The sequence below is a fragment of the Ranitomeya imitator genome, chromosome 6 (assembly GCF_032444005.1).
Source record: "Ranitomeya imitator isolate aRanImi1 chromosome 6, aRanImi1.pri, whole genome shotgun sequence".
Classification (NCBI taxonomy): domain Eukaryota; kingdom Metazoa; phylum Chordata; class Amphibia; order Anura; family Dendrobatidae; genus Ranitomeya; species Ranitomeya imitator.
This window is the reverse complement of record NC_091287.1, coordinates 46,908,233-46,920,817: the sequence shown is the minus strand read 5'-3', so window position 1 is coordinate 46,920,817 and position 12,585 is coordinate 46,908,233. Positions and strand designations below refer to the sequence as shown.

Here is a 12,585-nt window from a genome sequence, read left to right as displayed (position 1 = left end):
ATGGCCAGGTGTCACACAGACTGTATACAGAAACCGCTCTCTCGTGCCTTCAGTTGGCTTGGTAAGCTGGTGGGAAGGTACCCCTGGTGGTTCCTACTAATTCCATTTGCTTTATCTGCTGGCTTGGGAGCCGGCTTTTACTTTTTACCCCAAAGACAAGCAAATGACATCGAAGGACAGTTCACCCCAATCGGTGGCCCGGCTAAAAGTGAGAGAGAATTTGTAAAGACACATTTTCCCACCGATGACTCCGGGCAGTTTTCTCCGCAGCGACTATATACAGAAGGTTTGTTTGTTTCGCTCATAGCCGTAAGTACATCCGATAATGTCATAAACGTTCAGACCTTTGAAGAGCTTATGAAGCTGGATGAGATGGTGCAGAACTTCGCAGTGATGGATCCCGCTGCTAACGAAAGCCTCACATTTCATCAACTATGTGCAGAGATCCAGGGAAAAACATGTATGACGATTAATCCTCTCCTCTCTGTGGTACAAGGTAATGTGAGTCTGATAGCGACAATACCAATAAGTTACCCCATGTTTCAAGGTAAAATATTCCTGGGAACATACCTGGGTGGAGTGACGCTAAATTCAGATGATGTTGTGCAAAAAGCCAAAGCAATCAAATTGATATACTATCTGAGAGAAGACAGCGAGAGCGACAGAGAAAGAAGCCTGCGGTGGATCAATGAATTTATCAAATTCTTCACAAAGAATAGTCTTCAACTCACTGAAATAAAGGTAAGGAATTTATCATGATTTCTGAAACGTTGCTAAGTCTAAAATTCCTTTAATATTCATTAATAAGCATTTTTTTTTGTTCAATTGTAATTTCATGATACAGAAATATAAGTAGTTACTATATAACTGTAATATAACCATGTGTATTTAGTAGTGAACACTATGAAGCATATGTAGCTTTAATATCAATTTTAGAACAGCTGCGTGCACCCTAAATGGTGGCAAAAAGACCCAATTCGTTTGATGGATCCATAGGCATATTATGTGACACTATATATATTATTACATATTTTCCTCTTGAAGCAATGTTTATAGAGGAAATATCACAAAAATCACAATTTCTTTAGAACTTAGTAAACAGTAACCCTCCGAAAAATAATTTTCCTAACATAGCAATTAAAAAAAAATTTGTAAAAAAAAAAATGGATATAGGCTGCATGTATTATGTCTGAATTTGGGGTCTGAATTTCTGGAGAAAGAGAAAAGTGGCATCTTCTCATACCAAGAAAAAACATTAGATCTCAGTCACTAGCCATATATTCACACACCGATAGCAATTACTCAAGACTATACTCTTTTAGCTAAAAACATGAAATATCACGGCCATATATTATAGACTGGAATGGGAGAATATGGTTACGGAGAGTTAAGTAATTTACCGGTTATGGTAATCATTTACAAATATTACGATTTTCAGTTTATAATGTTTTATTTTTCAGGAGGCTAACACTTTACGTTTGTTTGAAAAGCGTTCATTATGAAATCAGAAACAAAAATCCAATATAAACCCAAAGATCTCTATAGATGCCATATTGATTCATAAATCATAAATCCAATACAAGCAGCATGAGCTCTTAATGTTTTAACACATATGGTAAAATATGCTGTCTATTAGAATCTATACCATGTGTTTTTTTATCATTAATTATTTCATTTGTGCTGTATTGTTATCATCCACATTTTTTTTGTTATTAACTTTTAGGCTATGTGCACACGTTGCGGCTTAGCCTTAGGAATTTCTGGTGCGGATTCTGCCTCTCCTGGCAGAAAACGCAGCTGCGGATATTGTGCGGATAAGCAGCGTTTTTTGTGCGTTTTTTCTGCGTTTTTTTGCGGATTTGCTGCATTTTTTACCTCTGCGGATTGCTACTTCTTTTAAACTGCAGCGTTTCCGCAGCGGATTTTCCGTAAAGTGTGCCCAGCTTTTTTTTCTCTCATTGATTTACATTGTACTATAAATCAATTGCGGATCTGCAGCGTTTCTGCACCGCAAAAAACGCTGCAGATCGGCAGAGAATGTGCACATAGCCTTAAATGGTAAAAGGTTTTTTTAGCTGTGGTATGACATAAAGTTGCACCATAAATTGTGGTGAAAACAAAAGTTTTATTACATTTTTGTCATACTTTAAGATGGAAAACCAAAAAATATTCTGCATTATTTTTACCCTTTAAGACAAAATTAGTAACAAAAAAGTGACACAATGTGATTTAGGGAAAAAAAATATAAAAATATAAATTTGTAAGATTTCTAAATGAAAATGTGTAATTTACCGTACTGGAGATTAGCAGAGCAGGCAAAATTCAAATTCGCCTATTTTCTCACTATTTCCTGGAAAATTAAATTTGAGAAATTATTCTCTGTTAATTTATTTTCCTTTAGCATGCTCTGGGGTCTATCGAGACCCCAAAACATAATAAACGTAATATGGAAAAAGTATGACAAATACATATGCTCCCCTTACCGGTCATCTCTCTGACCCCACCACTCCTTACGTCACCCGTCAGGTCCTCGTCACATCTTCTGATCCCCGTCTCTCACGCTGGTCTGGGATTTCCGCGTGAATGGCGTGGATCAGAAGATGCTGAATTTCAGAGTGAGCGACAAGGAACAGAAGACGCTACAAGGACTGGATGTGTGGCAATGAGGAGCAGAGGGGCAGAAGAGATGACTGGTAAGGTGAGTGCAGTATTTTTTTTTAACCTTTTAATGGCCCTTTATGAGTAAATGCATTTTGCCGAATGTGGATTTTTTGCAAAATTCAAGTAGAATTAAATTGCATTCAAATTTACTAATTAATATCTATAAGTTAAATGTTTACAGATCTCATTCACATGTTTAGTCACTTGTCTATTATTTCTGCTCCCTCAGGATTTCCCATTGCAAAAAAGGCAGCACAAAAAAATTGTATCAAATTACATAGAACATGTGTATTTATAATTTTTGAAGATCCGTCTTGCGCTTGATTATTTCCAAACTCTCGCCTCTTTTCATCTGCAATTTATTCAGTGTATTATACTTTTTCCTTGATCATTTTCTGCCAAAAGAATAATGGAACCAAAACTCCCTATAGATTGACACCAATGTGAATAAAGCCTTGCTCCTTCGCAACACTAGTACTAGTAATGTACCGTATGAAGATGTTACACTTTGCAGTCAGCATTATGGTGGTTTTTATTTTTAGTCTTTTTGCTCATTAAAATATAAATTGTTATAACTTCTACTTTTTATATTCCAGGTATCTTTTTTCACGGCAATATCACGTCAGCAAGAATTTGACGGCACAACAAAAACAGTGATCCCATTGTTTTCTATTACGTATTTTGTCACCATATTTTTTGCAGTTGTGTCCTGTATTAGGTAAGATAATGTAGTGGAATGTGTTTATGTTTTAACTCGCATCTCTTAAAATAGCATTACTGAAGCATCTTATAAAAGAACTTGTGATGCTCCTTTTACTCTTCCTTGAAAATGTACGCATAAATCGAAAACTGGGACCAACCATTTCTCGACAATGCTCACGCAATTTCTCCTGTCAGTTGTCAGTGACCGACAGCTATTGCTCCGGAGCACCAATGATTCGCAGCAGGTTATTACTCTCTGACTATAGAGAACGCAGTCATGGTCATCTGAGTATAGCATGCTTGTGTTTTCAATTGAGGAATAAAAAAAAACATTCTGCCAAACACCTCGGATGATAGCCTATCTTCCTAGAAAACTAATGATATGGCATGTTGAAATATTTAACATGTCAGACAATACATTCCCCAAATATATGCCACTAGGGAAGAGACAAGACACCTCCATAATTTATTTTTTTTACCTTGAGAAAAGCACAAGTCTGGCATCGAAATGCGTTGCAAAAATTTAGAAACATTTTCAAATTCAAAAAGTGTCCCATTCAACATGATATCATCCTCTTCTACTAAGACACCCCCATAGACATTATTTTCACTTTAGAAGTAACTATTTTTTTTGCTTTTACTATCCTCTAGATTTGATTGCGTGAGGAACAAATTCTGGGTGGCTGGATTTGGAGTAATTTCTTCTGGATTGGCCGTTCTATCTAGTTTTGGCCTTTTGTTACTATGTGGGGTGCCCTTTGTTGCTACTGTTGCGAATGCTCCATTCCTTATTCTTGGTAAGTTTCTAGATATCTACACAGAATACTATTGAAAGGGGTTTCTGGTTTTGAATAATCCCTCTACCTTTGAGCTTGAGTTTGTTTGTTTTTTTCTAAAAAAAAAATAAAAAAAGAAACCTGAATTTTAATGATCCTTCCCTGTCTAGTTTTAAGGCTCCATCGCTGCTCCCTGTGTCTGTTATTGCCATTTGTGCTGACCCATCACATCAATAGCATGGCAGCCAATAACTGAATGAGCTGCTCAGAGCTTTTTGGTTCATTGCGTTGATGTGACGTCACTACAGACAATGACAGACATAAGGACCAGCGGTGGAAACTCAGTGCTGGATGCAGGGAGGGTGGATAAAGAAAAGTTTGTTGTTTTCAAGCAACTTGCAGAAAGAGAATAGCAGTTTTATTAAACCAGATAACCCCTTTCTAAAAGCTTTTTGGATCCAATCATGGCAATACTGTAGAAATAAGCAATAAACAGTAAACCAAATATAATTTATGAGGTTTGAAAAAGACAATTTCTTCTAAGAATGTTTTAACCATGAGCATTTGATCTGTCTCATTTGATTGGAATTTTAGATCTTTCAACCAATGCTAAATGCGTGTACTTGAGAAAACGTCAGCTTGGTGTGTTTTATTTTTTAAGTATCTCATCAAAAGTTTCCTTACATTTAAACTTTCGAATGTTATTACTGTTACTTCTAGGTGTTGGGGTAGATGACATGTTCATCATGATTTCCAGCTGGCAACAAACTAAAGTAAAGGATAAAGTTCAAGAAAGAATGGCTGAGACATACGCGGATGCTGCTGTCTCTATAACAATCACGACACTCACCGATGTTCTCGCTTTCTACATTGGTATTTTGACCTCTTTTAAGTCAGTGCAATCATTTTGTATCTACACCGGGACCGCCATCTTGTTCTGTTTCTTCTACAATGTCACTTGCTTTGGGGCTTTCTTAGCTCTCAATGGCAGAAGAGAGAAGAGTAACAGGCACTGGTTCACTTGTATGAAAGTAGCAAAAGAAAAAGATGACCATCGTTCACCTGCATATAACATGTGTTGTGTTGGAGGAGGATACAGCCATATCACTGATAAAGAGACCGACCATCCAATGACTATTTTTTTTCGCAAGCATTATGGTCCATTCCTCACCAACATCTGGGCTAAGATCTTTGTTATTATTCTCTATGGAGGATATATGGCCAGCAGTATATACGGGTGTTTTCAGATTCAAGAAGGAATTGACTTAAGAAATTTAGCTACTGATGGTTCTTACATTCGATCCTTCTATGATGATGAGGATTTATATTTTTCAGAGTATGGTCCCAGAGTTATGGTTGTGGTGACTGAGAAGGTTTCATACTGGGATTCAAATGTCCAGAGTAAGATTGACAAGTGTCTGGATTCATTTATAAATAATTCCTATGTTAGTGGTGGGTCTCTCTCCGAATCTTGGATGAGGGTATACATTGATGTGGCTAAAAAGATGAACCTGAACATCAGTGATAAACACAACTTTATCAGTAATTTATCAATATTATTCAATGTAGTTCCAGACTTTGAACAAGATGTGGACATTCAGTCGGGAGCTATAACAGCTTCTCGTTTCTTTATCCAGACTGTAAACGTTACTTCAGCAGTGGATGAGAGAAACATGCTAAACCAAGTTCGAGATACAGCGAAGAGTTGTGAGATTCCGGTACTTGTCTATCATCCCGCATTTATATATTTTGACCAATATGCCGTAATTATAGATAACACCATCCAAAATGTCGCTGTTGCTGCTGCCACCATGTTTGTGATCTCACTTCTGCTAATTCCAAATCCTCTGTGCTCGTTGTGGGTGACATTCACCATAGTGTCTATTATAGTAGGTGTTACGGGTTTCATGGCGTACTGGGATGTTAACTTAGATTCCATTTCGATGATCAACCTCATCATCTGCATTGGTTTTTCAGTAGACTTCTCTGCTCACATTACATATGCTTATGTCTCAAATCAGAAAGCCAACGCAAATGAAAAGTTGATTGATGCCTTACACTCTCTTGGCTATCCTATAGTACAGGGTGCTGTGTCCACCATCCTGGGGGTGGTAGCCCTATCTGCAGCTCAGAGTTACATCTTTAGAACATTTTTTAAGATCATATTTCTGGTCATTTCATTTGGTCTGATACATGGACTAGTTTTTCTTCCAGTGTTTTTAACATTGTTTGGGAATTGTATGAGAAATGATGATGCTACCAAGATTAAAGCTCATAGAGATGAGCAAAGGTTAAACAACGGTCAAAGAGAAACAAAATTTGATTATGACAACATAGATCCTGATTGCCCCTAGCTTTTTACTTTAATGTTTTTACATAGAGACAACTTTACTTAGAGTACCTATAACCCATCTGGGCTCCCCTTTTGTATTTGATAAATCAGTGGGCAGTCCCAGAGTTAGGATTTTCCTGAATAGAATGTAGTAAAAACATAATAGAAGGGTCCCTAATGTCCATTGAAAAGGCCCAACTTTGTAGAAGACTATGGTCCCATACTCTCTGGTATGCAGAGTGCATATTCTGCTCCCACTCTTGCAATAAAAGAGACAGATCTTGCTCTTTGCATTAACCGAGCAATACCGCATACTCTACTAAGCTATTACTGAATGGTAGCATCATTAGAACAGTTACGATTCATTAGCAGCTTAGTAGATTACATGGCAGAGGTGGGTTAATGCAAAGACCGAGGTCTTACTCTTTCACTGCGAGACCGGCTGTGGAGGGTTGCGAGATCCGCTCTGCATTCCAAGGTCTTACAACTCAAAAGTTTGAGCATGAATTCTGTTATAAAGCTGGGTGATTTCCGGACGCCTTAAGGAACCTTCTATGATGTTGTTTTTACTAAACGATATTTAGAAATATCACCGATCTGGGGTTGGCAACTCTTTCATTAAATAAAAAAAGCAGGGGGGTTTCAATGAAAAAAATGAGCAAGGGAGGGAATTGTGATAAAACGATACAGTACTTACAAGCTCCTCTCCTCTTCTCGTCCGACTACATGCACTACCGACCCCATTCCCTCACATCTCCTCCAGTCTCTCTCTCCAGTCGTCACAAGTCACCTAACTACAATCTTTAATCTCTCCCTCTCCTCTGGCATTTTCCCCTCCTCCTTCAAACACTCTATCATTACTCCATTACTAAAAAAAAACCACCCTCGACCCATCCTGCACAAACAACTACAGACCGGTCTCCAATCTCCCCTTCATCTCTAAACTCTTGGTGCGCCTGATATACTCCCGCCTTACACGTTACCTCTCCACTCACTCCCTCCTAGACCCTTCACAGTCCGGTTTCCGCCCCCTACATTCGACAAAAACTGCACTCATCAAAGTGACCAATGACCTTCTGACAGCAAAACGTAATGGTGACCACTCTCTGCTCATTCTTCTCAATCTTTCTGCAGCTTTTGACACTGTTGACCACCCTCTGTTACTCTCTAGGCTCCAGTCACTAGGCATTAAGGACACTGCTCTCTCCTGGTTCTCCTACCTTTCTGACCGCTCCTTCAGTGTTCTGTTCTCTGGCTCCACTTCATCTCCTCTTCCTCTCGCTGTCGGGGTACCTCAGGGCTCAGTCCTTGGCCCCCTTCTCTTCTCCCTCTACACGGCCCCAATTGGACAGACCATCAGCAGATTTGGCTTTCAGTACCATCTTTATGCTGATGACACACAACTATACACGTCATCCCCTGACCTTACCCCCGCTGTACTACAGAACGCCACTGACTGTCTGTCTGCAGTCTCCAACATCATGTCTGCTCTCTATCTGAAACTCAACCTCTCCAAAACTGAACTTCTTCTGCTCCCACCATCTACTAACCTCCCTAAATCTGACATTTCCATCTCCGTGGGTGGCACCATAATAACACCCTGGCAGCAGGCGCGCTGTCTGGGTGTTATGTTTGACTCCGATCTCTCCTTCACCTCCCATATACAATCTCTTGCCCGCTCGTGCCGCTTACACCTAAAGAACATCTCTAGAATCCGCCCTTTTCTCACCATGGAGACAACTAAAACCCTCACTGTCGCCCTGATCCACTCCCGCCTGGACTACTGCAATGCTCTATTAATTGGCCTCCCCCTCACTCGACTTTCCCCTCTCCAGTCCATCCTTAATGCAGCAGCCAGGGTCATCCATCTGGCTAATCGTTACTTGGACGCGTCCGCTCTTTGTCAGTCGTTACTCTGGCTGCCCATTCATTACAGGATACAATTCAAAGTACTTGTTCTCACCCACAAAGCTCTCCACAGTGAGGCACCCCCTTACATCTCCTCCCTCATTTCTGTCTATCGGCCTAACAGACCACTGCGCTCTGCAAATGACTTTCGACTAACCTCTGCACTAATCCGTACCTCCCACTCCCGACTACAAGACTTCTCCCGTGCTGCGCGAATCCTCTGGAATACTCTACCCCAAGATATTCGGACCATCCACAATTTGCATAGTTTTAGGCGCTCACTCAAAACACATTTGTTCAGAGCGGCCTATCACGTTCACTAATCAAAGTCATTTTATGTTTGTGTGTGTGTGTAGCCCATTCACTATCCCTATCTATTACCCAACCCCTGAGGATGGCTGGACCATCATTGTAAATACATCATTGTAAATACACACCGGTACTTTGTATCTCCCCCACCTCATTGTAGATTGTAAGCTCTCACGAGCAGGGTCGTTTTACTTTGCTTTAATTATTGTATTGTTAACGTTGTTACTTATGACTTTTGTGTTTGAAACTGTTAAACTGCGGAATATGTTGGCGCTATATAAATAAAGATTATTATTATTATTATTTATTATTATAGCGCCATTTATTCCATGGCGCTTTACATGTGAGGAGGGGTATACATAATAAAACAAGTACAATAATCTTGAACAATACAAGTCACAACTGGTACAGGAGGAGAGAGGACCCTGCCCGCGAGGGCTCACAATCTACAAGGGATGGGTGAGGATACAGTAGGTGAGGGTAGAGCTGGTCATGCAGCGGTTTGGTCAATCGGTGGTAACTGCAGGTTGTAGGCTTGTCGGAAGAGGTAGGTCTTCAGGTTCTTTTTGAAGGTTTCGATGGTAGGCGAGAGTCTGATATGTTGTGGTAGAGAGTTCCAGAGTAGGGGGGATGCACGAGAGAAATCTTGTATGCGATTGTGGGAAGAGGAGATAAGAGGGGAGTAGAGAAGGAGATCTTGTGAGGATCGGAGGTTGCGTGCAGGAGAGTACCGGGAGACGAGGTCACAGATGTATGAAGGAGACAGGTTGTGGATGGCTTTGTATGTCATGGTTAGGCTTTTGTACTGGAGTCTCAGAGGGGAGAGGCCGGGGAATAGCGGGGGGACAGGTGGATTAGTCGGGCAGCAGAGTTTAGAATAGATTGGAGGGGTGCAAGAGTGTTAGAGGGGAGGCCACAGAGCAGGAGGTTACAGTAGTCAAGGCGGGAGATGATGAGGGCATGGACTAGGGATTTTGCAGATTCTTGGTTTAGGAATGTACGGATCCATGAAATATTTTTGAGTTGGAGGCGGCAGGAAGTGGAAAGGGTTTGGATATGTGGTTTGAAGGAGAGATCAGTGTCAAGGATTACCCCAAGACAGCGGGCTTGTGGGACTGGGGAGAGTGGGCAGCCGTTTACTGTAATGGATAGATTCGTTGGGGAGGTCGTGTGAGATGGGGGAAAGATGATGAATTGAAAGATGATAATTATTATTATTAGTACTTCTGTTAAATTCCTAACTACAGCCTATCTCTTGCTTCAGAGGTGGACAGCTTGAGACCAGTGATTGACAGCATTAGTCATGTGTGCAAAAGGCAGATAAAAACTGTGGCGAAAAAAACAAAGAACTGTGGGAAGCATTAGAGTAAAAACACTGAAATAATGGGGGAACTTAACAGGTCAGTTAAGGTTTCGTAACATTTCCCTCTTTATCCATTTATTAATTGAAATTGGAAAATCCCTTTAATACCGGCGGTCTGCTTTCAGATTCACATAAATTTCAAAAATGTACAGTCGCAAATTCTCTCTAGGCAGCGACATAACTGTAGTGGTCAGAGAACAATGGCAGATATACAGAAATTCACCATCTATTGAGTCTACTCAGTGTAGAGGTTCACTCTCTCTGCTAGGCATTAAGTCTTAGGTAGCGTTCACACAGACAATATAGTTTTAGTCCAAACATGTGCAGTTTTTATTGCTTTCCACAGGTTGCATAGCTTTTAAAACAAACTCATAAGCATAAATCCCTAGCCTTGTTTAAGCGCTGACTAAACAGAACAAGCTATGGCTACTCATACACGGCCGAGCTAGCCCCAGTTTGGTCAAACAAGGCAGCTATTGACCAAAGCAACCACTGATAATTATGGTTCTCTGCCCTCAGCCTGTGCATTTAATCGTGATCACATATGTCAGTGCGGCCTCAAACAAACAGATTACATTACTTTCTACCGCAGTCGGCTTCATACACAGAAGAGTCCTGATCCAACTCTTGTGATATCCCCTTCAGCCTGAGTTCCAGCAGCTTCCAGCGCCGTGCACAGTTCACACTGGGCAGGATGCAGCTTCCACATTGTTCTCTGCAGCTCTCACAGACTGCTTAGTGCAGTCTCCATCATGTCTCTCTCAGCAGACTAACACTCCCTCAGGAGACTGCCACTCCATGAAGCTACTTCCTGCTTCTTAGCAAAACTCTACAGGTGTATCTGATCATGACACTGCAGAGCTGGGATTTAACCCTGTCCTTCCCAACTATGGTACACTAGTCATGTTCAAAAGTAGGAATTCAATTTACTCAACACAAAAAGTACATTGATTGGAGGTTTCTGCTCAAAACCGCCATGCTCTGTTATATTATGTATATACTAAATATGTATATTTGTATTTTCAAAAAATGCCAATATAGAAAATTGTATAAAGCTTGGAATACCTAAATGACTTGTATATTTTCTAAAGATCTATGTAATGTAAAGTATCTTTCCTCTTCACTTATTTTTAGTAAATTAGAAGCACATGTAAAAGCAACATATAGATTTAATCCTAATATGAACAAGAGGCATCTTTCCACCTACTAACAGCATGGAGTCCTTTATTTTCCTGCCTATAGTCTAATGTAAAACAGTAAATACAATACAGTGGGTATAAGGGAGGAGGAACTGCATTATTTCGACCTCACTGTGTATTTGTGAGACTTCATGCTGTAAAAATTAGGCGGATTAGGGAGATATGTTTGGATCAGAGCACATAATGCTATCTTGTACATCACACCAATAAGACCCTTGTGACACCTCAAGCACTGATAAAGAAAATATGCATTTCTAGAAATAATCAGAGGACAAATCCACAAGTTATGTTCGACATTCTTGGCCAATCTAATATTCATGTGTTGCATGGCACAAAATATATTTCTAATAATATCCTGTAATGTAACTTTATTATACTACCATATTTTTCAGCGTACAAGACGACTGGGCATATAAGACGACCCCCAACTTTTCCATTTAAAATATAGAGTTTGGGATATACTCGCTGTATAAGTCGGGGGTCATCTTACATGCCGTGTGTTGTCTTATACGGCGTGTGGGAAGCTCTGCGGTTGCCACATATTGTGCGGGGAGCGGTCCCGATGAGGAGGGGGGAAGGTGTAAGTGAATCAAGCCTACCCTTGTACTCTATTACCTCCTTTTCTTTTCACCCTTCTGGACCACCATTCTCTATCTCTCAAGTCTCTGGAGGATGGAAATGAAGCCGCTCCTTCTCTTTCACCCGTCTGGCCCACCCTTCTCTGCCTTTCAAATCCTGTGGGGATAGAAGTGAAGCAGCTCCCTCTCTTTTACCCATCTGGACCACCCGTCTCTGCCTCTCAAATCTCGCGAGGATGGACGTCCAGCGGCGCATGCGCGCCTGCGCTGCTTCACTTCCATCCCTGCGAGATTTGAAAAGCAGAGAAGGGTGGGCCAGACGGGTAAAAGAGAAGGAGCCACTTCACTTCTATCCCCATGGGATTTGAGCGGCAGAAAAGGGAGGGCCTGATGGGTGAAAGAAGGAGGTAATAGGATACAAGGGCGGGCTTCATTCATTTGCACCTTCCCGGTGAGGCACGTCGTCATCGGGACCCCTCCCCGCACCATATGCGGCGACCGCAGAGCTCCAAACCCACCGTATAAGACTGCACCCGGTGTATAAGACGACCCCTGACTTTTTGTTTAAATCATGTTTATTGAGTGAAGCAAGAAGAATAAAAGTAAACGATACACTCTAGTATATCAGCAAAATACCAGGTAAAATTACACTTTAGTCAAGAAATGCATTACAGCAACAACGACCCCTGACTTTTGATAAGATTTTCAGGGGTTAAAAAGTAGTCTTATACGCCAGAAAATGCGGTATTTTATTTAT

The 12,585-nt window shown here is 40.7% G+C and overlaps 1 protein-coding gene across 1 annotated transcript; it reads left to right on the top strand.

Annotated features, from left to right (window-relative positions):
* Positions 1 to 6,493, top strand: LOC138643298 (patched domain-containing protein 3-like). Its single transcript, XM_069732229.1, has 4 exons — positions 1 to 741; positions 3,258 to 3,379; positions 4,015 to 4,160; positions 4,860 to 6,493. The coding sequence occupies exons 1-4, from the start codon at positions 1 to 3 to the stop codon at positions 6,491 to 6,493; spliced, it is 2,643 nt and encodes an 880-aa protein (XP_069588330.1).
* Positions 6,494 to 12,585: the final 6,092 nt, after the last annotated feature.

Excerpts from the sequence above, each read along its gene's own strand:
- LOC138643298 (XM_069732229.1), top strand. The coding sequence starts at position 1 with ATGGCCAGGTGTCACACAGACTGTATACAGAAACCGCTCTCTCGTGCC. Across the intron at positions 3,380-4,014 it reads GCAGTTGTGTCCTGTATTAG|ATTTGATTGCGTGAGGAACA; the intron begins GTAAGATAATGT and ends ACTATCCTCTAG. Across the intron at positions 4,161-4,859 it reads TGCTCCATTCCTTATTCTTG|GTGTTGGGGTAGATGACATG; the intron begins GTAAGTTTCTAG and ends TGTTACTTCTAG.